Genomic DNA, 24,510 nt, shown 5'->3' on the forward strand with positions numbered 1-24,510 from the left:
CTCCATAAAACTTCCAAAAGACAGAAAAGGAAGCTAGTCTTCTTCCTTTTTATTTATTTATTTATTTATTTTTATATAAACTAAAGAAAGCTAATATTTATAAGCCAAGTTCGCTGAACCTGTCTAAATCTATGACTCAGGACCACACTGTTGGTTTTCATCGTGGATCAATTATTATTACGTACATATTTCTTTACTCAAATTATTTAGCTTGTCCATTTCGAAAAAGCCTGTGAACTAAAAGACATAAAGCTACCGAAAAATAAAGTATTTTTTATTGGTAATCACCGAAGGATAAAGTCATACAAAGCCATCCTTGATTCGGCAACTCAATTTCTATAAAGCCATAAACCAAGTCACAATATCAAAGGTTTTTTTTTTTTTTTGGGTGGGATAGTTACAAAAATGGTAGGTAGACGATTTAATCTCTAGTTGTGTCATGTGTCTCTCCTAAAAACACTAAGAAATATCAGTTGATCTCTAAAGTTTATGATATATCACAATACCATTCATGAAAGACCAAGTTAATAAATAAATTGAAGTACACAAATAGCCTTCTAGCTTAATTTGCATCTTTTAGTGTTTTCAACGAAGACATCAAATATTGAAATCCCCCTCTCCCTATTATAAGTTTATAACTATCAAATTTATAAAATTAAAGAAAAAAAATAAAATACTTTTTGAAGTGTATTTAAAATTAAATTTTAAAATTTTTATTCACTCATTTTTCCATTCATCCTACTTAGTAAAGGAATGAGGGAATTTGAAGTGGTTTTCATCTCAACCCCAACAATCAGAAACAGCTACATCTAGTGGCGAAGTCACGTTGGGAATGAAGGGGGCCTTGGACCCCCAAAATATTTGGAAAAAAAAAAAAAATAAGTAATTAATATATATAGTGGAGTTATTTTATAAAAAAACTATATTCACAATATTTTTACAATAAATCCTAAGTGATGGGTTGTTATTGGCTGTTATGCGTGGCCCGGAAAAAACGTTATTTAAGTTATAGATTAAAATTAGAATCAATAACAACTTATCACTTATGATTTGTTATAAAATTATTGTAAAAAATATTGTAAACGTAACATTTCCTAACAATTATCCTTTTCCACCAGATAACCATGTGCGTGGTTAATTCCACTTTACCATGTACTTTTATTTTATTTTCATTCGGTTTGATTCAACTTTTCTCAGATGTTTATTTTTTCATATTAAAATAATCAATATATCATAACATTATAATGTATATGATTAAAATATATTATTTTTATCATTTAATTCTTATTATAATAATAATAATAATAATTTAACATGTATTTGGTTGTAGTTATTAGATTTTATCTATATTGAAATTTGAATGATTGTTTGTCTTTTATTTATCAATCTTTAAATTATTAGTATTTTTAAAATTTTAGTCATTATATTTAATGGGTGATATTTAATTTGAAAAATCTAGATTCATGGACAAGTTTAGGAGACGGTAATTAAAAATAATAATCTTTTGGGTTTTGATTATTAAATTGTATGTACATTACTATTAGTATGGATAAATTAATATATACATAGAGAAAAAAAATTAATTGTATAATTTTATGTTTGCTTCCCCAAATATAAATTCTGACTTTGCCATTGGCTACATCCATATATTTCTCATTTCTCCTTCGTATTTTCCCTTCTTTATTGAAAACTCCTTTTGCAACCGACTAGGCCACCCTCATTGATACTTCCAAATTTATTCAACATATTCTACTTTTTACCCCCAATAATATAATATAAATCAATAAATATAAGGAAGAGAATGAGGAGAGGAAAAGGATGAAAAGTAAAGCTCTCTTCTTCTTCTTCTTATATGTGGAGGAAATTCACAGTGGCTTCATCAAGGATCGGTACTAGTATTTATTGTTTAATAATCATCAAAGGCGTAACTCTATCTCTTATTATAGATGCTTTTGGGTAGGTTGCCCACTCCTATCCTCTTCGAGAAAATAAAACCTGTTTTGGGTATATGTTTTTCATCACAGTTGGTGAGACCCATAGTTAATGGGTTCCATTAACTGTGAGAAGAGGAAACATACACCTAAAACATGATACACTTCCTTGTCTTTTCATTTTCTTTTTTAAATAAATTATCTTTATTCACCTTAAAAAAAAAAAAAAAAACTAATTTCGGCCTTTTAAAAAAGTCATGGTTCAAGGAACCACAAAAGTCTTATTGATAAGATGCCAAATCAATTAATTGAAAGTCCGTATAGAAACCATGCTTGTCCATTAATAAATTCTTTTTATTTTTATTTTTTATTTTTTATAGATATTATCCATTAATAAATTCGTGGTTGTCTTCATCACACGGGTCAATATGGTACCTAAGAATCTAACATTACTTTTTCTAATATATGATCCCCTATTTCATTTCTATATAGTCATAATTATTATGCCCACTACTTCCAAAAGCCATTCTTGATAGGATCAAGCCAAATCAAGCAAAGATGACCAAATTCGAGGTTGTGCTCATCGCAACCCCTGGATTGGAAACCTTGTTCCCATTGTCGAGTTTGCTCAACGCATAGTCGACCACGACCATCGATTTTCAGCCACAATACTCATCATCAACATGCCCGGGAGACGACTTCTCGACCTCTACATCCAATCACGCGTCGCCACGTCAACCACAAATATCCGATTTGTCCACCTACCACGGTGGACTTTCCCTCATCTGATCACTCCAAAATTTTCATAGCCCATGTAACCTCACTCATTGAAAAGCATAAACACCATGTAAAAGAAGCAATCACGAAGCTCATGGCACCCGAGTTGGACTCAGACGACTCAGAGTCCAACTCAGTCCCAAAACTTGCCGGGTTATTCGTTGACATGTTTTGTAGTTCAATCATTGATGTTGCTAAAGAGCTTGATATCCCTTGTTACCTTTACTTTGCCTCTCCAGCTTCGTTTCTTAGCTTTATTCTTCATCTTCCTGTCCTAGACACCCAAAACCAACTCACCCCTGAGTTCGCTGAGTCAGATACTAAGTTGGTCATCCCGGGTTTGTTGACCCGGTTCCCCCAAGTGTGTTTCCTCCGGTAGCGTTTACAGAAGATGGGTACTCCTGCTATATGTACCATGCACTCAGGTACACACAAACAAAGGGTATTGTTATAAATACACTTCAAGAGCTTGAGTCTCATGCGCTTAACTCGTTCTCCACGAGTCAAATGCCACGAGTTTATCCAATTGGGCCTGTTCTTGACCTTGTTGGATCAGCCCAATGGCACCCAGATCGAGCCCACCATGAAAGTATTATAAGGTGGCTTGAGGACCAACCTTCATCATCGGTGGTGTTCTTATGCTTTGGTAGTATGGGATGTCTTGATGAACCCCAAGTAAGAGAAATAGCTCACGGGCTTGAACGGGCCGGGTTTCGATTCTTGTGGTCATTGCGTGAGCCGCCTAAAGTCCTACTAGATCAGCCGGATGAATACACGACTATCGAGGAAGTTTTGCCAAATGGGTTCTTGGAACGAACGAGTGAGATTGGCTTGGTGTGTGGGTGGATTTCACAGGTTTCAATCTTGGTTCACAAGGCAATTGGAGGTTTCGTGTCACATTGTGGTTGGAACTCAATTTTAGAAAGCTTGTGGCATGGTGTTCCAATTGCAACATGGCCAATTTACGCTGAGCAACAGTTGAATGCCTTTAAAATGGTGAAAGAATTGGGATTAGCAGTGGAGATAAGCTTAGATTATAGGAGGGGAGGCAATAAATTGGTGTTGGCAGAGGAGATAGAAAGAGGAATCAAGCGTCTTATGGATGGTGATGGTGAGGTGAGGAAAAAAGTGAAGGAGATGAGCAAAAAAGCTAGAATGGCTGTGATGGAAAATGGATCATCATATACGTCACTGGGAACTTTGATTGAGGAATTAGCAAACAATTTTTAAGAATACAAAGATGGGCCCCTATACGTTGTGTAAGAATACTAGTGAAAGACAGTGAATTGTAATTATTGTTGATGCAAATTGCGTACTAGTGCATTACGAGGACTTAATTAAAATTTTGAAAACTTCTTATATTTAAATTGCTTATTGTCCACTTTCTCTATAAAAGTTTGTTTGGATATTGTTTATTATTGAAAATTGAAAATATTGTAATAAAATTATTTTTAAATGTGTGAATAGTATCGTAGGATTTAATTTTAGAGTTAAATTTACATTTTTCTCAAGTTGCCCATAAACCCACTAAAAAAATACAACCGCTAAAAAACATGCAAAACGTACTTTGTAAATACACACTAGGTATTACGATTTACCAATGCTTCATTAGTATCTTTCTATTCACCAAGGCTGTTTAAAAATATATAAGCAAAACATATTTTTTATTTTTATATTTAAAGACATGTCTTTTTTATTCTTATACTAATCTTTTTTTTTTTTTTTCTAAATTATGTCATTTAAGTGTCCTTAAAGTCGATGTAAACCTTTGTTCCTTAAAGTCGATGTAAACCTTTGTTCCCAGACGTAGAAGACAATGAAAGTTGGTCTTATTCATGCAACATTTACATAATGCACATATTACAAATACATAAAGAGATTGAATTCTGCAAGGATGTGGTGTAAATCTCATGTTTTACCTCTCTAATTAGGGGTGTAATTGGTTGGTTTCGGTTGGTTTAAGTGTGATTTTTCCATTGAACCGAAACTTTTGGTTTTACCAAATTTGGTACTGACATTGAACCGTAAGGGAGGAGTACTAACACTGAACTGATTGGATTTCAATTAGTTCGGTTTGATTCGATCGGCTTTTGGTTGCTTCCAATTTCTTAGAAACCAAATAGATCAAAGAAAAAAGAAACATATTTCCCTTTGCTTTCCCATATTTTATTAGCACCCAAACACACCAAAAAAAAAAAAAAAACTCAAAATCATGTAATAATAAGAAAAAAAAAAATCTATTTTCCTTTGCTTTCCGACATTTTCTCAACACCTAAACACCAAGAAAATACACCCAAAAAAAAAAAAAAAAAACTCAAAATCATGTATATATTTAGAGAACATACCAAAATTAAAAAAAAAAAAGAAAACTATTTGCTTTTGCTTTCCCATGTTTTCTTAGCACCTAAACACCAAGTACCAAGCAAAGTAGCAAATCGAGAGAGAGAGAGAGAGAGAGAGAGAGAGAGAGAGAGAGAGAGAGAGAGAGAGAGAGAGAAATGGTGGAGTTATAGAGAAAAAGAGAGAAACAGAGGCATGACAGAAAGAGAGAGGTAGGGAGAGAGAATGGCTAGAGCGAGAGAGAGAGGGGGGGGGGGGAGAACGGCTACTGTTGAAGTGAGAGAGAAGAACTGAAAAATAGGGTTAGCAGGGTTATAAAACAAACCACAAAAGACGTAATTTTGGTATAATAAAGAGAGAAAAAATAAAAAGGCTTCGCCATGGGTTGAACTTGGGTTTAGTTGTGGGAACAAATGTGTCCTTGGTATCATGCCACCATGATACCATGACCTTTCTTGATATAATTTTGTACATATTAATATTTAATATATTTCGGTTTGGTTTCGATCGGGTCGGTATATCTGTGTGGGACATCGAAATCGAAACCAAAATATTTTGGTTTCAAGAAATTAAAACTGAAGCCAAACCGAAATTTTGGACATGGTTCAATCGGTTTCGGTCGGTGTGTTTGATTTTTCAGTTTATTACACACCCTTATCTCTAATCCCAACATACCACATTATCCTATTACATATTTAAGAATAACATAACCACACCTAATTAATTCTAATACCTATATATAAATCCTACCAAATTAGGAGTTTATTGAGATATTATTAGGTGTGGTGTGATGTATTGAATTTTAAGTAAAATGTTGATGTGACAATCACTTATTGGATGTTGTAAAACATGGGTTTTACACCCCATCCTTACCAAATTTGGACTCTATAAACCAAGTAGGTATTGGTGTGGTAATCCAAAACTCTAGAGGGAAAGTTACAGTGGTTTTGTCATTAAAAAAAAAAAAAAAAATCCCCTAACTTATTTTGTTGTAATTTTGGAGATGTTAGCTGATAGGCTATCCAATTTGTTCATGAGATCGGTACAATCTAATGAAGGCTTGGAAACTTCTCTTTTGTTAAGTTATTTATTCTTTTCCTTTGAATATTTCCTTATCAAAATTTTGTCAACATTTTTTAAAAATTTATTTTACTTTTGAATAAATTCTTATTAGTATTTTAATGTATACATTTTTAGATCCCTTAAAACACAACTAGATTAACCTAGTTAATTAGTCAAGTGATTACTTAGTCAAATTATCAGATCTAGGTCAACACAAATATATCATATCATTGTAAAGTGCGGAAAATAAATAACACAAAGATATGATAATCCAGGAAAACCAAACTGGTAAAAAACATGGGGAGGATTTAACCTAGCTATCTTCAAGGTAAAACAGATTCATTATGAAAGAATTGAAATTTACATAATAGCGACTCAGACCACTAACATCCTATTGCTACCTCGAGTAGGAAACTTACTACCACGACCACGTGACAGCTCTGAGTCCACGGACTACTTCTTTCTTGGATTCACAGCAAGCACAAGCACTCATGCTTATGTATCTTTAAGCTCTTGAAACTGCAACTGAATTGATCACCAAGCTCTCGACAACAATCTAGATCTTGATAACCCTAAGTGTGTATGAAGGCAAAACACTTCTAGATCTCATAAGAGATTCACACACACAGCATAAAGAGTAACCTTAAAATGTGGCTAGGGTTTTCCCTTTTATAGTTTAGGCAAAACATAAAACCCTACACGTCAAACGGGCTTGGGTTGAGTTAGAAAATTATGCAAGAAAAACAATCTGCACAAGCTTTGATTGATCGAGTCTAATTTTCGATTGATCGAACTAGGCAGATTTACATAGTAAATCCTGCAGTACACTCGATTCCAACTTTACACTTAAACATACTTTGAGCAAGTCTAAAACAACATTAAACATTTTGATCATGGTTTGCCAACATTACAAATTGAAGTTCTAATACATTTAAACCTAAAGTTTTAGAGTCCAACAAACTCCCCCTTTGGCAATCCGTGACAAAACACAAACTAAACAAAGTGCTCAAAGTTTACAAAAAGCAGCCCATTACAAATTTGACCTAACTACTATTTATCAGTTGCAAGTGTAGACAACAGCATGACTAAATCAACCTGTACATTCCTAAAATACTCAACAAACGCATAAACGCATGTGTGGAAAATACAAGTAAAACAAAATAAATTCTTGATTTCACATAACATAAACTACAAGACATATATCATGAATACCTCATAAATATAAATCAATAATCAATGTAGCACAATGTGAAACAAGAAACAGAAATAAACACATCACAGTATCTCCCCCTATCATAGACAACTCAAATAAAACAAAATACATCATGAGCCAAAAAAAATATAAATACATGATGAAGCACCTAGATACAATCTATAGCCCCACAACTCCAAAACAATAAAAATCTCCCCCTATCAACAAAATCTCCTATCCATATGTACTTCCCCCTTTTGTGACGAAGAAGGTGGAGGAGCAGTAGCAGCGGTCCGATCAACATAAGCATTTGTAGCCAGATCACCTAAAGAAGAAGGAGGAGGCGGAGGAGGAGGAGGAGGAGGAGCATCAGAAGAGGAAGAATAAACTCTAGGGTGCTTAAAGCTAGCTCACATCTGAGCAGCCCTCTGCCTAAGAAAGGTAGCACCTATAGAAGCTATGATATGAACAGGCTCAGATGTTGGAAACTGTTCTAATCCTAAATGTAACAAAATCCTATGAATGAAAACAGGAAAGAAAAGAGCATGAGTAGTAGAACTACTACTATGAACCTCAGTTAAAGAATAAATGAAAAGATGAAGAAAGCTCATAGGAGCATTTGTGACAAGGGCATACAAAAATGCACATCTCTCCTAAGGAATAGTGTGCAGGTAAGAGATAGGCTAAATGGAATGGCAAGAAATCCGAAAAAAGAGATAATGAATCTCGGTCAACTGGTGAGAGGTGATCCGAGGATCAGAACCCCACTAGATAGAAGTACTAGTAATAAATGACATAATGTCATCTAGGGGAAGAGACTCATCATAAGGATAAACAGGATGCTAGACCAGTGGCACCCTAAGAGCATCAGCCACTACCGAAAGAGTAATGGTGTACTCTTTACCCCGTATCCAACTCTTCACCTGAATGTTGGAATCATAGGAGTGGATCGAGAGGTTCGAGTAGAACTCCCTGATCAAGGCAGTCGGAGGGGGATATGAAATGTCCAACAAAGGAAGCCAACCCCTACGCTCAAAGTTTCTCCGAATCTCACCATCTAACTCTTCTAAAACGACCTTCCTTTTAGCCCATACATTCCTATGAATGTTCAACTTCTCATAAGTTTCATAGCTTTTCTCACTAAGGAACCTCTCATTATCAATGGAAGGAGAAGAAGTAGAGGTGGAGGTCCTATGAGCCCTAGTCTTCCTAACGATGATGCTAAAGAGTAGAAAGGAAAGACGAAAAAGAGACAAAAGACAAAAACAAGAAAAACCTAAGGGTAGACTGCAAGTTAGCACAAAAATATAAAAAATAACAATCTATATGATGCATGAACAATATTAACACATGATACATGCTCTAATGCAGTGAGAATAAGTTCAATTGCACTTTAAAATCACAAAATTGGCTTGAGCATAGAGTTTATATAAAAAATCCCAAATTTGAAAACCCACTTTCAACAAATTGATCAATTGATCATTACACAAGTTAAATAACACATTATAATGACCAATTCAATCAATCAAACAAGCCAATTTCATCAATTAATACTCAATTGAACAAAAACCTCAATTTTGGTAGTTTCGAGCCCTAGAAAATTCAAATTTTCCCAAATCAACAAATTGATCAAATTAATTCACAAAGATTAGATTTATATCATCCTACAAAAAAAACCCAATGATCAATTTGGAAAGAAAAGATTGAAATCAACAAAAATCCCAAATTTATATAGGTTCAAAATTTCCCTAAAATGCATGATAAAAATGTATGAAACATGAAAATAAATGAAAAAGGAGGGGCAAAAGAGTCTTACCAGCCTTAGAAGAAAAAAACTTTGCAAAAATTTTGAGGGAAAATGACAAAAAATTGAGCTTGAATCCTTAACCGATCGAATAGAGAGAGAAAGTGTTTTGGAAAAAGTTTGAAAGTGATAGAACACGTGGAAACTCAAAGTTTTAAAAATCTCTCTATGTGATTTTCGATTGATCGAAAATTAGATTCGATCGATCAAAATTACATTCGATCGATCTATCAACAATTGGGCAGTGATTGAACCAGACAGATTCAAACCAAAATTTTAATCGCAATTTCGATCGATCGAGAAACAGGTTTGATTGATCGAAAATCTAAAAAAAAAAAAAAAATCAAATTTTGGAAAAACAAAGCATTTTAATGTAGAAACTCCTCAAAGCATAATATTTTATGAACAGAATGCATGAGTATGAGATGAAATGCTTTTTAAAAACACTTATATTGAACTCAGATTTCCCAAAATTAAGATTTTCAATCAATTTTCCTTAAATTCTCAAACTTCAAACACATTTTGCATTTAAATCAAGGAATTTTCAAGCTAGGATGGCCAAAATAAAATCACACACAATAACATATACAAATTTTAGCAAAGAGTAACTTGTATAGTGTGTGCAACTAGAAAAAACTTGAGATACATGTGAGATGATATGTGAATGGTAAGCAATTACACTTTCTACAAAATTCATCACATAAATTTGAAAGAGACTATCTCTTAGAATAAAAGCTTGCAATTATGTAAGTTTTTTGATTTGCCTCATAATGTATACACAAATTTTATTTGATCAGAAACTTATTAATAATAGTCAGGATAATGTACACACCAATTTTATTTGATTGATTTAATTATAGTCTAATAAAGTATACACCAATTTTAGCATTTAAACTGAGGCTATACCTTATGTTCTTTTTGTGCATGTGCTACACTTTCTTAAGCATAAAATCTTACGATATGCACTAAGGTGTTCATGATTGGCTAGTAAACAGTGGTGAGATAGTTATTTATGCCTTTCTCAATAAGATCAAGTTCAACAATCAAAGGCATATGACTTCAAGATCAAGATCAAGTGATCAAAAACTATAAACATTTTCTCACATAATATGCACTGCAAAGCTCAAACTAGTAAAGTGCAATAAAATAAGCTCATCCAAGCTAAACAAGGTACATAAATATATTATGTAAAGATAAATTGGCCAACCTTGATATCAAATCCAAGAAATAATGCAAAACACATTTTGCTTCCCTTTTCTCCTTTTTTTGTTTTATTTTTTTTAATTTTTTTTTTGAAAAGAAATAACAAAAACAACTTAGAATGAAATGCATGAATGTTATGTAACACAAATCCTAGAAAATCAAAGAAAACAAAAACAACAAAGAACAAAGGTCATAAAGAGTAGAGTGATGAAGCACAAGAATTATGTCAGAAAGACTCAATTAGATTGAGCCTTTTGCATTCAAACTTTTTAGATACAATTCTAGCATTGGAGTTGTTCTTCAAATTAGAATTCTGAGTAACTCCAAGATTGGAATAAAGGTTTAAAACCTTTACCAATTTACCAATAGGTACCATAGGATTTTGTGCTTGTGGCACAGGTACTTTTGGTTTATTTACTCGATTAGCAGCTTGCAACTTAAAACAGTTTGGACGAATGTGTCCAGACTTTTCACAAAAATGACAAACCCATGCATGTCTATCATGCAACTTGCCTTTAAGAGGGCTAGGAGTCTTAAGTTTAGATTCTTGAAGATTAATCCTAATTTTCCTAGGAGGTGTAACTTCTGTTGGTTTGACAATCTCACTCACAGGGGGCTCAGAAGAAGGAACAAAATTTGTGGAATGAGTTTCAGGTACAGAGATGCTTTCTACAAAACTTAAGCCAGTTTTGTCTGAAGGAGACTTTTGAACACTCAGCATTTGATCAAGTTTGGGACTTGCAGACCTATTTGTTTGTTCTCTAGCAATAGATAATTCATATTCCAAATTCTTAATTTTATCAAGTAAAAGCATGTTCTCAGTCTTCACATTATTCAACAATTCATTAGTATTAAACAGTTTCATAAGCAAATTTTTCTTATAAAGTTCAAGAGATGCAATTTTCTTTAACCCTAAATCAACACTCATAGCATAATTTGTAGCAACTTTGTAAAGTTTATTGTAAGTTTCTTGCAAATCTGCATCCTCAGAGAATTCCCCATCAGAAGGATTCTCTTCAACAGCAACGCTTTCATCAACTACAGCAGTAGCTATGAAAGTAATGAAGTTTCCATTCTCATCACTACCAGATTCATTGTCAGAAATTTCATCATCACTAAGGGTTACAACCATAACCTTATCATTAGACCTCAAGAATGTAGGACATTCTGATTTTACATAACCATACCCTTGACAACCAAAGTATTTTTGACCCATAGAATTATTAGAAGGTTGACCCACTTTCTCTTTAGGTTTTTCAGTGTTATTCACCTTAGTAGGATCATTCCTCCTAAAATTTCTAGGTTCAGCATTGTTTTTACCTCTTGTCCTTTTGTTATTATTCCTAAGAAAGTTTCTAAAGTTCTTGGCAAGATAGGCAATCTCTATAGCAGAAAGTTCATCATCATCAACAGACTTAAGAACCATTGATTTGGATTTGCTTGTCTTATGTAGCACTAACTCATAGGATTGAAGAGATCTTACAAGTTCATCAACAGGGATGGAGTCCACATCCTTGCTTTCAGTAATGGCAGTTACTTTGGGTCTAAAATCCTCAATCAAAGATCTAAGTATCTTCCTAATAATTTTAGGTTAATCATAGATTTCACCCAAATTATAAGCAAAATTAACAATATCATTAAGCTTAACATAGAATTCATCAAAACTTTCATCATCAGACATCTTAATGTTTTCAAATCTAGTTGTTGATTGCTTAAACTTATTGATTTTAACTGCTTCTATGCCTTCATGCACAGTTTGGAGAATATTCAATGTAGTGTGAGTAATCTCAATATTAGAGATTCTCTTGAATTCCTCCATAGAAACAGTATTAAAAATAGCATTCATGACTTTGCTATTAAAAGTGGCTGCTTCTTTCTGAGAAGTTTGCCACTCAAAGGATCTAAACACTAGAGCTAACTCGCTCTAATACCACTTGTACGTTTTTAGACCCTTTAAGACACAACCAGATTAACTTAGTTAATTAGCCAAGTGATTACTTAGTCAAATTATCAGATTTACGTTAACATTGTAAAGTGCAGAAAATAAATAACACAACGATATGATAACCCAGGAAAATCAAATCGGTAAAAAACCTAGGAAGGATTTAACTTAGCTATTTTTAAGGTAAAACAGATCCACTATGAAAGAATTAAAGTTTACACAATAGCGACTTAGACCACAAACATCCTATTGCTACCTCGAGTAGGAAACTTACTACTACGACCACGTGACAGCTCCGAGTCCACATACTACTTCTTTCTTAGATTCACAGCAAGTACAAGCACTCCTGCTTGTGTATCTTTAAGCTCTTGAAACTACAACTGAATTGATCACCAAGCTCTCGACATCAATCTAGATCTTGATAACCCTAAGTGTATATGAAGGTAAACACCTATAGATCTCACAAGAGATTCACACACACACAGCATAAAGAGCAACCTCAAAATGTGGCTAGGGTTTTCCCTTTTATACTTTAGGCAAAACATAAAACCCTACACGTTAAACGAGCTTGGGCTGAGTTAGAAAATTCTGCAAAAAAATAATATGCACGAGCTTCGATCGATTGAGTCTAATTTTCAATCGATCGAGCCAAGCAGATTTACACAGTAAATCTTGCAGTACACTTAATTCCAACTTTGCACTTAAACATACTTTGAGCAAGTTTAAAATAAGACTAAACGTTTTGATCATGGTTTGCCAACATTACAAATTGAAGTTCTAATACATTTAAACCTAAAGTCTTAGAACCCAACATAATGCATCACAAAAAATCTGGGTATAGACGGCATTTGTTTGTTTGTTGTTGTTATTTTTATTTTATTTTATTTTTTTGTGGTTTATTCAAATTTACTGATATATAGAATGTTCTATAACTTGAATATGCCAAAGATGAAAGGTGGATATTGTTAAAACTGAGCTTCCACGTTAGTGAATGAAGAGGTGAGGATTCGCCTAAAGAGTCCAAGAAGGTGATTCGAGGATGGATGCCTCCTCGACTAAGAAAAGCCAAGGTCTGACGATGTGGTCTGCCACCCAGGACGACATTCTTGGAAGTTCTATTGATAAGGGCAAGCATCCTAGAACCACAAGATAGAGGGAAGCCATATAATATCTTAAGAAAAGCTGCTACCACCGCATTGAATACTCTGTAGCTAACTCTTTGGCTGCATTAATGAGGAAGTGATACCTAAACAGTAATTTTCAGCCTTACAGCTACTCCCCAAAGATTTTAGGAAGGTGCTGATGGGACAAGGATCAATCCTAGCAATCTAATCTACATGTAGAGGGTAGAGATGAAAGAGGGAAGATAGTATAAAATAGAAAGGAGACCTTGAAGGAAGGGGATCGAAGAATTAAGAGAAAAATACTGTAGCAACAAGAACTGTGCTTGTAATCAAATTCAAAGAATATATACAAGAACTGATCTTCTCGGATTGTGCCTAGGACGATTTTCCTTAGATAAAACTAGTCTATCTTTACTTTGTTGTCATCTGAATCCATTATAACTATGACCCAACTCATTAGAGCCTAGTTTTCAATCCACTCTCTACAAATTCATTGTATTGGGGTCTTTAGGCCTAGATCCTTTTACCTTTTGGGCTCAGGACTTAATTTGTGACCTTACAATTGGCACCGTCTGTGGGAATTCTTGTGTTTTAGTGAGTTTAACATTCAACTATGGTGGGTTCAGGGCCAAACCAGGTGGAATCTATGGGGTCCCAACGACAAGATCATTTCCTGAACCTTGAACAAAGAAGGGACTGAGAGGGTAGTGTGCACACCACCCATACTGGTAGGAGTCAATCTTGAGGTGGGAGCCATGTCTTTCATTAAAAGAGTGCTATAGCCATGCAGCTGGAGATTGATTGTTTGTGGAGGAGGTTGCGTCGTGAACGATGAAAGAGGACTCCTTTAAGTTCTGTTTCTTCTTCTAATGGTGATAGGGATGACAATTATAGGTCCAGGTCAAGAACTCCCTTCAGTGAGTCTTTCTCATGTGATGAGGATCACCATTGTAAATGCAGAGGTAAGAGCCCGTCTTGTAAAGGTCTGGGAAACGTTGAACCAAATTTCTAGATCACCTTTCACATGCAAAATTGAAGGAGGAAGACTTCGTTGACAATTCACTCAACCAACATTTACCATGTATAATGGTCGAACAGACCCTGTAGTGCATGTAAGCCACTTTAACCAGAAGATGGCTGTGCATTCCAAGAATGAGGCCTTAATGTGCAAGATATTCCCATCCAGTTTGGGACTTGTGGCAATGAGGTGGTTTGATGGCTTGGGGGCAGGTTCTATTGATTCCTTTAAGGAACTCACTCGAGCATTTGGGTCTCGCTTTATTATTTGCAATAGGGTTCCTCGGCCTTTAGATTCCTTGTTGTCTATGACCATGCGAGAGGGATAGACCCCAAAAACTTACTCAAATGGATATTAGGAGATGTTCAATGAGATCGATGGAGATTTTGACAACGTGGCCATAAGGACTTTCAAGGTTGGCCTACCTACCGAGCATGATTTGAGGAAGTCGTTGATCAAGAAGCCTGTAAGAAGTGTGCATCGGCTCATGGACCATATCGATGAGTATAATAGGGTGGTGGAGGACCAGCAACAAGGCAAAGGAAAGGCTAAGGTTATTCCTTAAGATAAGAGGGATTTCAGGTCGGACTAATATAATAATAATAGGCCCCGAAGAGACTTTTTCTGGGCAATCTGGGTCCACTACTACCCAAGTGGTTGGCACGGTGTTTTGAGAACCAGTACATCAAGTCCTAAAAAAATAAAGAATGAGCCATAATTTAAGTGGCCAAATAAGATGGGAGGAAACCCCACGAGGCGTAATCAAAGCCTTCATTGCCAGTACCATCAGGAGCGAGGGCACACCACCGAAGATTGCAGAACCTTGTGGAACCATTTAGAACAGCTGGTCAAAGAAGAGAAGTTAAAGCAATTTTTACATCAGCCAAGTAGACAAGGGGGCTAGGTAGGATTGGGACCTCGGAGAGATGCTTTTTCGAGAGCCCCTTTGGGCACAATTAATGTTATCCTCGCTACACCAAGGAGAACTGGTTCTCATCCCTCCAGGGTAATGTCTGTAGCTTGGCCATTTGTTGAGGACTCCAACCCTAAGCTGAAAGGGGCTAGGGTAGATATTCGTCCATCGTTGAGTTTCTCAGATGAGAAAAATGTAGGCACCCTACCGCCACATGACAACGCTCTAGTGGTCACCCATAGGATAAGAGGGTATGATGTGAAGAGGGTGTTGATTGATCAAGACAGTGGTGTAGAGATCATGTACCCTGATCTGTACAAGGGGCTGAGGTTGAGACTTGAGAATTTAACACATTATGATTCAACTTTGGTAAGCTTTGATGGGAAAGTTTTCATTTCAAGGGGTCAGATCAAATTACCGATACAAGTAGGGTTGGAAGTAGTAGAGGTTGACTTCATTGTGGTGGATGCTTACTCCCCCTACACCGCTATTATGGCAAGGCCCTGACTTCATGCCTTGGAAGCTGTTTCTTCCACCCTGCATTTGAAGGTGAAATATCCGTTCGGGGACCAAATTGAAGCGCTAGTTAGGAGCCAGTTCGCGGCTAGGCAGTGCTTAGTAGCTGCAATTACGCATCAGCCTAGAGTTGAGTCCTTGGTCTCTACTATGGGGAGCTCATAGCAATCAAGGATTTTGGCTCTATCTACGAATGCTGGGTCAAAAGAGGTAAAGTGCGAGAAGTTAGAGGAATTTGTTATAGATGGTGATTTGGAAAAGTTTTTTCAGGTAGGAGCATAACTGCCTCCTCGAGAGAAGGAAGAGTTGATAAAATTTCTTAAAAAGAATATTGATGTGTTCACATGGAGTGCTTATGAGGCTCCTGGGGTGGATCCAGATTTCATTTCTCATCACCTGAACGTCAATCCGATTGTCATCCCTAGAAAGCAACCACCTCGGCGCTCATATAAAGATCACTCTAATGTTGTCAATGAGGAGGTGAACAAGCTTAAACAGGTTGGGGCTATTAAGGAAGTGTTTTACCTTGATTGGCTGGCCATTATGGTAGTAAAGAAGAAGAACAGAAAGTGGCAAGTATGTGTGGACTTCACAGATCTGAACAAGGCCTGCCCAAAAGACCCCTTCTCCATGCCTCGGATAGATCAATTAGTGGATGCAACGGCAGGCCATCCTCGAATGAGCTTTTTGGATGCCTTTTAAGGGTACCATCAGATACCTTTAGTTTTGGATGATTAAGAGAAGACAACTTTTGTTATTCTTACTGAAAATTACCACTATAAGGTAATACTCTTTAGTTTAAAGAATGCAGGGTCTACCTAACAGAGGATGATGGCTAGGATGTTAGAGTCATAGTTAGGAAAAAACATTGAGGTTCATATAGACGATATGATGGTAAAGAGTAAGTTAAAATCCGAGCATGTTAATGACCTCGGGAATATCTTTGAGATATTAAGGAAACACAAGCTACGCCTTAATGCTTTTAAGTTTTCTTTTGGTGTTGATTCAGGAAAGTTCTTGGGGTACATGGTCACTCACCATAGAATTAAAGTCAATCCTAACTAAATTAAGGTGATTAACAGTTTGCAATCACCTCGAAATCCCAAAGAGGTCCAAAAGTTGACAGGGATGACAGCTGCTTTAAATTAATTCATTTCTCGGTCAACAGACAAGTGTAGGCCTTTCTTCCAGTTTTTAAACAAGTGGAAGGGATTTGAATGGACCGAGGAGTATGTCCTGGCCTTCCAACAGTTGAAGGAATACCTTTCTCGGCCACCCATTATGTCTAGGCCCGAGGTGGATGAGGTTTTATTTGCTTATATTGCTGTGGCTTCCCATGCAATGAGTTTGGTACTAGTATAGGTTGATAGTGGTGTGCAGAGACCAGTTTATTATGTGAGTAAGTCACTACATAAGGCCGAGGTTCGTTACCTACCATTGGAAAATGCCATTTTGGCAGTGGTGCATGCCACGCGTAAGCTCCCCCACTACTTCCAATTCTACACAGTTGTTGTTTTAACCCAACTTCTACTTAGATCCCTACTTGGGAGTGGTGATTACATAGGCAGGGTCGCAAAATAGGGGATGATCTTGGGGGCTTTTAATATTAAGTATATGTCTCGCACCTCTATAAAGGGCCAAGTCCTTGCCGACTTGGTGGCTAAATTTGCTGAGCCCTCGCTAGAAGAAAATGACGACAGGCTGGACATGAATGAAGAATTAGTTGGCACAATCTCCCTAAAGGAACCTCTATCATGGAATGTGTATGTTGATGGTGCAGCAAATTAAAGAGGGTCTGAAGTAGGGCTAGTTATAATTTCTCTAAAGAAGATCATTCTTGAAAAATCCTTGAGATTAGGTTTCTCAACCACAAATAATGAAGCTGAGTATAAGGCTCTATTGGTAGGGTTGATTATGGTTCAGAAAATGAGAGGAAAAATAGTGGAGATGTCTTCGGATTCGAGATTGGTTGTAGGCCAGGTAGAGGGAGAGTTGGAAGCCAGAGATTTGAGAATGCAGGAATACTTGAATCAGGTTAGGCACATGCAGTCAAGGTTTGAGTCTTTCACTTTATTGCAAATCCCTAGAAGTAGAAATACACATACTGAGTTTCTTGCCGCACTCGCAACCTCCTCGGCACAAGGTTTACCTCAGGTTATCCTTGTGGAAAACTTGTGTAAACCTACTGAAATGAGAAGAGTGATGGTCCATATTCATCAAGTGAGAGAGGGACTTAGTTGGACGGATTCTATTGTACTATTCCTTAAAGAAGATATCTTGCCCGAGGGGAAGTTCGAGGTTGACAAGGTACGGAGAAAGGCTCCTTGTGGACCATATTTTGGCTGTCCAAGGACCAAAAGTGGTACAAGCGCTCCTTTTCTGGACCATATTTGCTATGCATACAGCCTGAGGTAGTAGAACTACTCCTAGAAGAGTTACACGAAGGGATTTATGGAAGCTACACTGAAGGCAGATCCTTATCTCATAGGGCCTTCACTTAGGGATATTGGTGGCCAAATATGCAAAGGGAAGCTCATGAGTATGTGAAGAAGTGCGATCAATGCCAAAGATTTGCCCCAAACATTCATAAACTAAAAGGTGTCCTTAATCCTCTGTCCAACCCTTGGCCTTTTACTCAATAGGACTTGGATATTGTAGGGCCTTTCCCTAAGGTAGTAAGGAATAAGAAATGGTTGCTAGTTAACACGAATTATTTCACCAAATAGGTTGAAGCTGAACCATTGGCAAATTTCAGGGATATGGATGCCAAGAGATTTGTCTGGAAAAATATTGTCACTTGATTTAGAATCCCTCGTACACTCATCTCAGACAATGGTCTTTAGTTTGATAGCAAAGCCTTCAGAAGGTACTACTATGATCTGGGCATTATGAGTAGATATTCCACCTCGGCTTATCCACAGGGGAATGGACAGGCCGAGGCTATCAACAAGGTCATAGTGAGTAGACTCAAGAAAAGGTTGGATGATGCAAAGGTAAAATGGGTAGAAGAGTTGCCACATGACCTTTGAACATATAGGACTACGCCTTATAAATCCACAGGGGAAACGTCTTTTTCAATGACTTATGAGGTCGAGGCTATAATTCCTTTGGAGATCGAGTTCCCAACACTGAGGACGGGCTTTTTCACTCCGAACAATAACGATGGTTTACTGAAGAATAGTTTAGACTTGATTGAAAAGTGAAGAGAGAATGCCATGGTTCAATTGGCATACTATCAACACAAGCTCAAGCAGGGTTACGACTCAAATGTGAGGTTAAGGCCACTAGCGCCTGAAGACTTGGTATTAAGAAAGGTTTTGGGGAAGAACCCAGCATGGGAAAAATTAGGGTCCAACTGGGAAGGGGCATATTGTATCACCTTGATGGCCGGAATAGGTACGTATTACCTCGAAGATCTATACGAAAAAGTTGTACCCCGCCCCTGGGATGTAAATAACCTGCGAAAGTATTATTATTAATGAAAGTCATTCCTTCCATATTTTTATTACATTATGCATTACATATATCATTTTTCTAAGTGTTAAACAGAACCTTAGTTATGCTTGGTTCCTCAGACCACATACTTTGGATAAATTAATGTCATTTTGCGAAGTGTTAAACAGAACCTTAGTTATGCCTGGTTCCTTGGACCACCTACTTTGGGTAAATTAATACTTTGTGTTATTTCTCTAAGTATCAAACAGAACCTTGGTCATGTTTGGCTTCTCGGACCACATACCTTGGGTAAATTGATATGTTGAATTATTTTTCTAAGTATTAAACAGAACCTTATTTATGCCTAACTCTTTGGACCACATGCTTTGGTAAATTAATACTTCATGTCATTTTGCGAAGTATTAAACAGAACCTTAGTCATGCTTGGCTCCTCGGACCACATACTTTGGGTAAATTGACATTTTAAATTGTTTCTCCAAGTGTTAAGTAGAACCTTGGTCATATCCAGTTCCTCAGATCATATGCCTTGGGCAAATTCATACTTTATGTTGTTTATCTAAGTATCAAGTAGAACCAGCCATGTTATCACAAGCTTGTCCTTTAGAGTCTTGCTAGGCTAGGTGGAGGCTGCCGTGGAGGATGCTAGACCCTTACCCCTGAGGTCCTCCTTCCTAGGTATTGGGAGAGTTGCTAGAATAATCTCCATGTTGTGAGAGGCCTCTTTTTCCTTAGATGGGTCCTTAGGGTTTGCTGGGGGTTGGATGACATCATGGGTCACTTCTTTGGTCACCTTGGCTGGCTTCTTAGTGCCCTTAGGCATCTCTGCCTCTTTGGGTGGGATTTGGACTGAAAGAAGAGCTTTGGTTGGGCTTTCCTTCCTAGCACTTGCCTCATTGGAGGCAGTATCAGCCTTGGTGCCCGAGGAGCCTGAAGCGCGAATGGTTGGAGGGTTATACACACTTTCCACTCTCTTAAGGGCAGAGAAGGCCTCAACCCCAGCTTGGTTGAGGGCCTCATTCCACACTTGGAGGCAGTAGTGCCTACATACCTCCGAGACCTCAACCCTAAGGGCTTTTTCAGTCTCTGCCACTCCCACTTCATACCCATCTTGCTCCGCTTGATCGTTGGCCATCTCGGCCTCTTCTAGTTTCTTTGATAGAGTTTTTACTTGATCTCTTGCAGCAGCAAGATCGGCCTCGGCTTGGCGAAGTTGCTTGCGCTGGGCCTCAGCTTGTTTCTTTGCCCATCCAAGGCTGCCTCAGAACTTTTTCTGTCCTTTTCAGCCTCAGTCAACTTGGTGGTTAGCTTTTGAGACTTTTTCTCTGCCAACTTAAAGGCCTTCACGGTAGCTATACGCCTTACTTCTTCATCCTTCATCATCCTGTGAGAGGTGTTTACTATTTCCTCGGCCCTGTGCGTGGATTGGACAGCCTTTCAAAAGAAAACAAAAAAATATATATAGGAGGGTTAGAGAAAACAAGGATAAGTACAAGTAAAAAAAAAAAAAAGAGGAGAGCAGTTAGGAAACTAACCAAGGCGAGGTCCCTTTTCAAACTGAGGAACACCTCGTGCTTCCTTATTGACCTTGGGTTGGCCATGTCTTCTGGCAGTAGTAAAGCCTACTCCACAGCATCGGCTATGTACCTTACCCTTCCTTGCTGAAAATTTATAATTGAAGCATTAGCAGGCAAGGGCGTTCTATCCAGTACTAGGGCGGGAGCCCAGGCAGGGGCCCCAACTTGGGAATCACCCTTCCTATCCACTAAGGTCTGTGGTACTTTGGCCTGCTTGGCTCCTTACTAGAGCTCGACTTCCTTAAGGAGAGGGCCCTTCCCTCCTTCCACTACTTCCTGACTTCTCTGATCCCTTTTTCTTTTGTGATCGGCAGGGTCAAGTCGGAGAGGTTGAGTGTGGGTGGAGGGGGAGGAAGTTTGGCTTGAGAGGTCTTTTTTGGCGTTTTGTCCCTAGCTTGGGACTCCATCACATCTAGAAGATTAACCCTGAGCTTGCGCTGTATCCCCATTGCTTCAAAAACAATGGTATCTTCTTGGATGTTGCTTACTTAGGCCAAAGGAAGGTGGATAGAATCGCTAACCTGAGGCATTCGAAATGGTGGCTGGTTGAAGATGGAAAACTCATCTTTAGAGTCAAACTCTTCAACTACTTTTTTTTCTTCTTCTTTGATAACCGGATGGGAAGAGGTGGCCTCTCCGCTTGTGTACTAAGGGGGCACAGTTACTTGAAGTACGCCTTCTAGAATAGGACCGGTGGTGAGGAAACCAGGAGCAGCAACACTTATTTGGTGCAAGCACAGATCCTTCGCCTTTATCTGGCACTTCAGCGCCTGAAAATTGGATGACAAAGGCTTTTAGCCGAGGATGAGGTGGGCTACCCTTAGTTGACCGTCATTGTTGACGAACATCTCAGCTTTAAGAATCTTGTTTAGACTCTGCTTGTTAACAAGATTGAAGTTTGGAACGGTGGCATTCTTATTTGCATAAACATAAAGAAAACAAACAAAAAACGCCGTCAGAAAAGGAAATGGCGCAAATCAAAGGAAAAATCAATTACCAACATAAACAAAGCAAAATAGATACAGAGTGTATAATAGAAAAAAAGGAGTAACTTTATACGAATCAACCTAGGCCTAAAACCCCACCCGGTGTCCCTTTTCTCGTCGGGTAGGGGAGGCCATCATGCCACTCCCCTGAAACGATCAGGAAGTCCTTGTTCATGCCTTTGTTGGAGTTAGGGAGGCACAAAATAAGTTTAACATTGGGGTACCTAGTTTTTAGGTAATATCCTTGCCCCTTTAAATGGTGAAGGTTATAGACCTTGTTGACATCGTGATGGGTAAGACCTAAGCCAATTTTCTCGTTAAGGGCATCGACGCTACCTAAAATCCTAAACATGTTTGGGACACATTGGGTGAGAGCTAATCTATGAACCCTAAGGTAATCCCTAGTGACTGTGCCCATAGGGATTCTTATCCCTCCCTCTATAAAGGCAATCATTAAGACTACCACTTCTCCTTCTTGCCTCTTTTCATGCCATTCCCCTTCCTTACAATATCTAATCGAGACTTTTGGTGGGATCCTATACAGAGCTTTGAAGTTCTCTATATTCTCTATGGAATCTACCAAGTAAGCGAATCTACCTATATCTAAAGGAAAGTTGGGGGTACTAAGATGATAAAAGGGAAAACAAAGAAGGCCGAGGAGGAAAAGACACGGAGACAAGAAACGTAGAAGGAAAATTAAATGGAGAGGTTTATTGAAAAGACTTACGTAGGGAAGAAAGCTCTCCTTGAACTGGCTCTTGGTATTTTTAAAGGCACGAGTGAATTGGATAAGTGTGCAAGTGAAGTGAATGAGTGCAAAAGTGGAGTGAGTGGAGCGTTTAAGCGATATTTATATGAGAGAGAGAGAGAGAGAGAGAGAGAGAGAGAGAGAGAGAGAGAGAGAGACGAGCGGGAAAACTCCTGCCCGAGTTCCAATGGAATCCTTAGCCGTTGGATCCGCATCGCATCGTAGAATGTGGGGAACATGAAGTCGCATAAATTTAATAAGAGTGCGTCTCGGATGCCAAAGCATTAAGAGCATGCGTTGGGCAGTTAAAAAGGTACCTACAATGGTAGAAATGATGCATAATAAGAGCAAGGTAATTGTGGTGACGTTGAAATCCTCCTTTCTTCTCAAGGAGCCAAGAAGGAGAATTTCGAGGGGCTATTGTAGGGATGATAGGCCTAATTATATGTATCTGTGTATATATTAGTCCAGGGGCCCAATCCGAGAACATTGAGTAGTCCGAGGACGAGTAAAATATTGTTATGAGAGTCCACGTTAGTGAATGAAGAGGTGAGGATTCGCCATAAGAGTCCAAGAAGGTGATTCGAGGATGAATGCCTTCACGACTGAGAAAAGCCGAGGTCTGACGGTGTGGTCTACCATCCAAGACGATATTATAGGAAGTTCTATTGATAAGGGCAAGCATCCTAGAAGCACAGGATAGAGGGAAGCCATATAATATCTTAAGAAAAGCTGCTACCATCATATTGAATGCTCTGTAGCTAACTCTCTGGCCGTATTAATGAGGAAATGATATCTAAATAGTAATTTTCAGCCTTACAGCTACTCCCTAAAGACTTTAGGAAGGTGCTAATGGAACAAAGATCAACAACAACAATCTAATCTACATGTGAAGGGTAGAGATAAAAGAGGGAAGATAGTATAAAATAGAAAAGAGACCTTAAGGGAAGGGGATCAAAGAATTAAGAGAAAAATACTATAGTAACAGGAACTGTGCTTGTAATCAAAATTAAAGAATATATACAAGAACTGATCTCATTGGATTGTGCCGAGGACGATCTTCATTAGAGAAAACCAGTCTATCTTTACTTTGTTGTTATCAGAATCCATTATATCTGTGACCCAACTCATTAGATTCTAGTTTTCCAATCCACTTTTTACAAATTCATTGTATTGGACTCTTTGGGCCTAGATTCTTTTACCTTTTGGGCTTAGGACTCAATTTGTGACCTTACAAGTATGAACTAAAACTTCTATCTTTTGTTTTTCTAATAATGTTGCTGTTTTTTTTTTTCCTTATGACTGTAATATAATTTATTTAATAATAAAAAGATTAGAGGAAGAATTTGGATTGTAATCAAATTGAGATTTATTAACTTAGAAATTATAGGAGAAAAAGATAAGAACAAAAAATAATAATATCTATTTTTTTAAATGGGCATTGCACAATTTTAGGTATAAACTCGTAAAAAAATATAATTTTATTTTAAAAAAAAAAGAGCTATGCTAAATGAATTATTATTATATAATTGAAAGTAAAAATCATGCTACATGTGTGTGTATGTATATTCATATATATATATATATATATAAATTTAATATTTAGAAAGAATCCATAAAACGATTGAAACAAAGTTAAGTGTAAACTCATAAAACAAATAATTTTATTAAAAATAATAATAGCTAAATGAATTATTATTATTGTTATTATTATTATATGATTGAAAGCAAAAATCATGCTACATGTATGTATATATTATAATTTTCAGTCAAAATGCTCCAATAAGATTAAGGACATAAGTTGGTGTAACATCAACCCAATGAACTTATATTAGTCTAAAAATATATCTAATTTTTTTGAATGACTAAAGAACAATTAAATAATTATAATCTTATATAAATATAATCACTCCAAAAACATTGA

The 24,510-nt window shown here is 37.1% G+C and overlaps 2 protein-coding genes across 2 annotated transcripts; both read left to right on the top strand.

Annotated features, from left to right (window-relative positions):
- The first annotated feature begins 2,360 nt into the window (after window positions 1-2,360).
- LOC111993306 (UDP-glycosyltransferase 43) lies at window positions 2,361-4,075 on the top strand. The gene is given in 4 exon segments (XM_024025149.2): window positions 2,361-2,526; window positions 2,529-2,696; window positions 2,699-3,037; window positions 3,040-4,075. Coding segments are annotated over 4 exon segments (1,443 nt in total). The 5' UTR covers window positions 2,361-2,489; the 3' UTR covers window positions 3,939-4,075.
- An 11,327-nt stretch (window positions 4,076-15,402) lies between these two features.
- LOC111993295 (uncharacterized) lies at window positions 15,403-15,813 on the top strand. The gene has a single exon (XM_024025142.1). It carries the CDS (start codon window positions 15,403-15,405, stop codon window positions 15,811-15,813), a length of 411 nt encoding a protein of 136 aa, XP_023880910.1.
- The last annotated feature ends 8,697 nt before the right edge of the window (window positions 15,814-24,510 follow it).

The sequence above is a fragment of the Quercus suber genome, unplaced genomic scaffold, assembly GCF_002906115.3.
Source record: "Quercus suber isolate HL8 unplaced genomic scaffold, Cork oak 2.0 scaffold_163, whole genome shotgun sequence".
NCBI classification, from domain to species: domain Eukaryota; kingdom Viridiplantae; phylum Streptophyta; class Magnoliopsida; order Fagales; family Fagaceae; genus Quercus; species Quercus suber.

Bases quoted from the DNA above. Each gene is read 5' to 3' on its own strand.
- LOC111993295 (XM_024025142.1), top strand. From the start codon at position 15,403: ATGTCTGTAGCTTGGCCATTTGTTGAGGACTCCAACCCTAAGCTGAAA.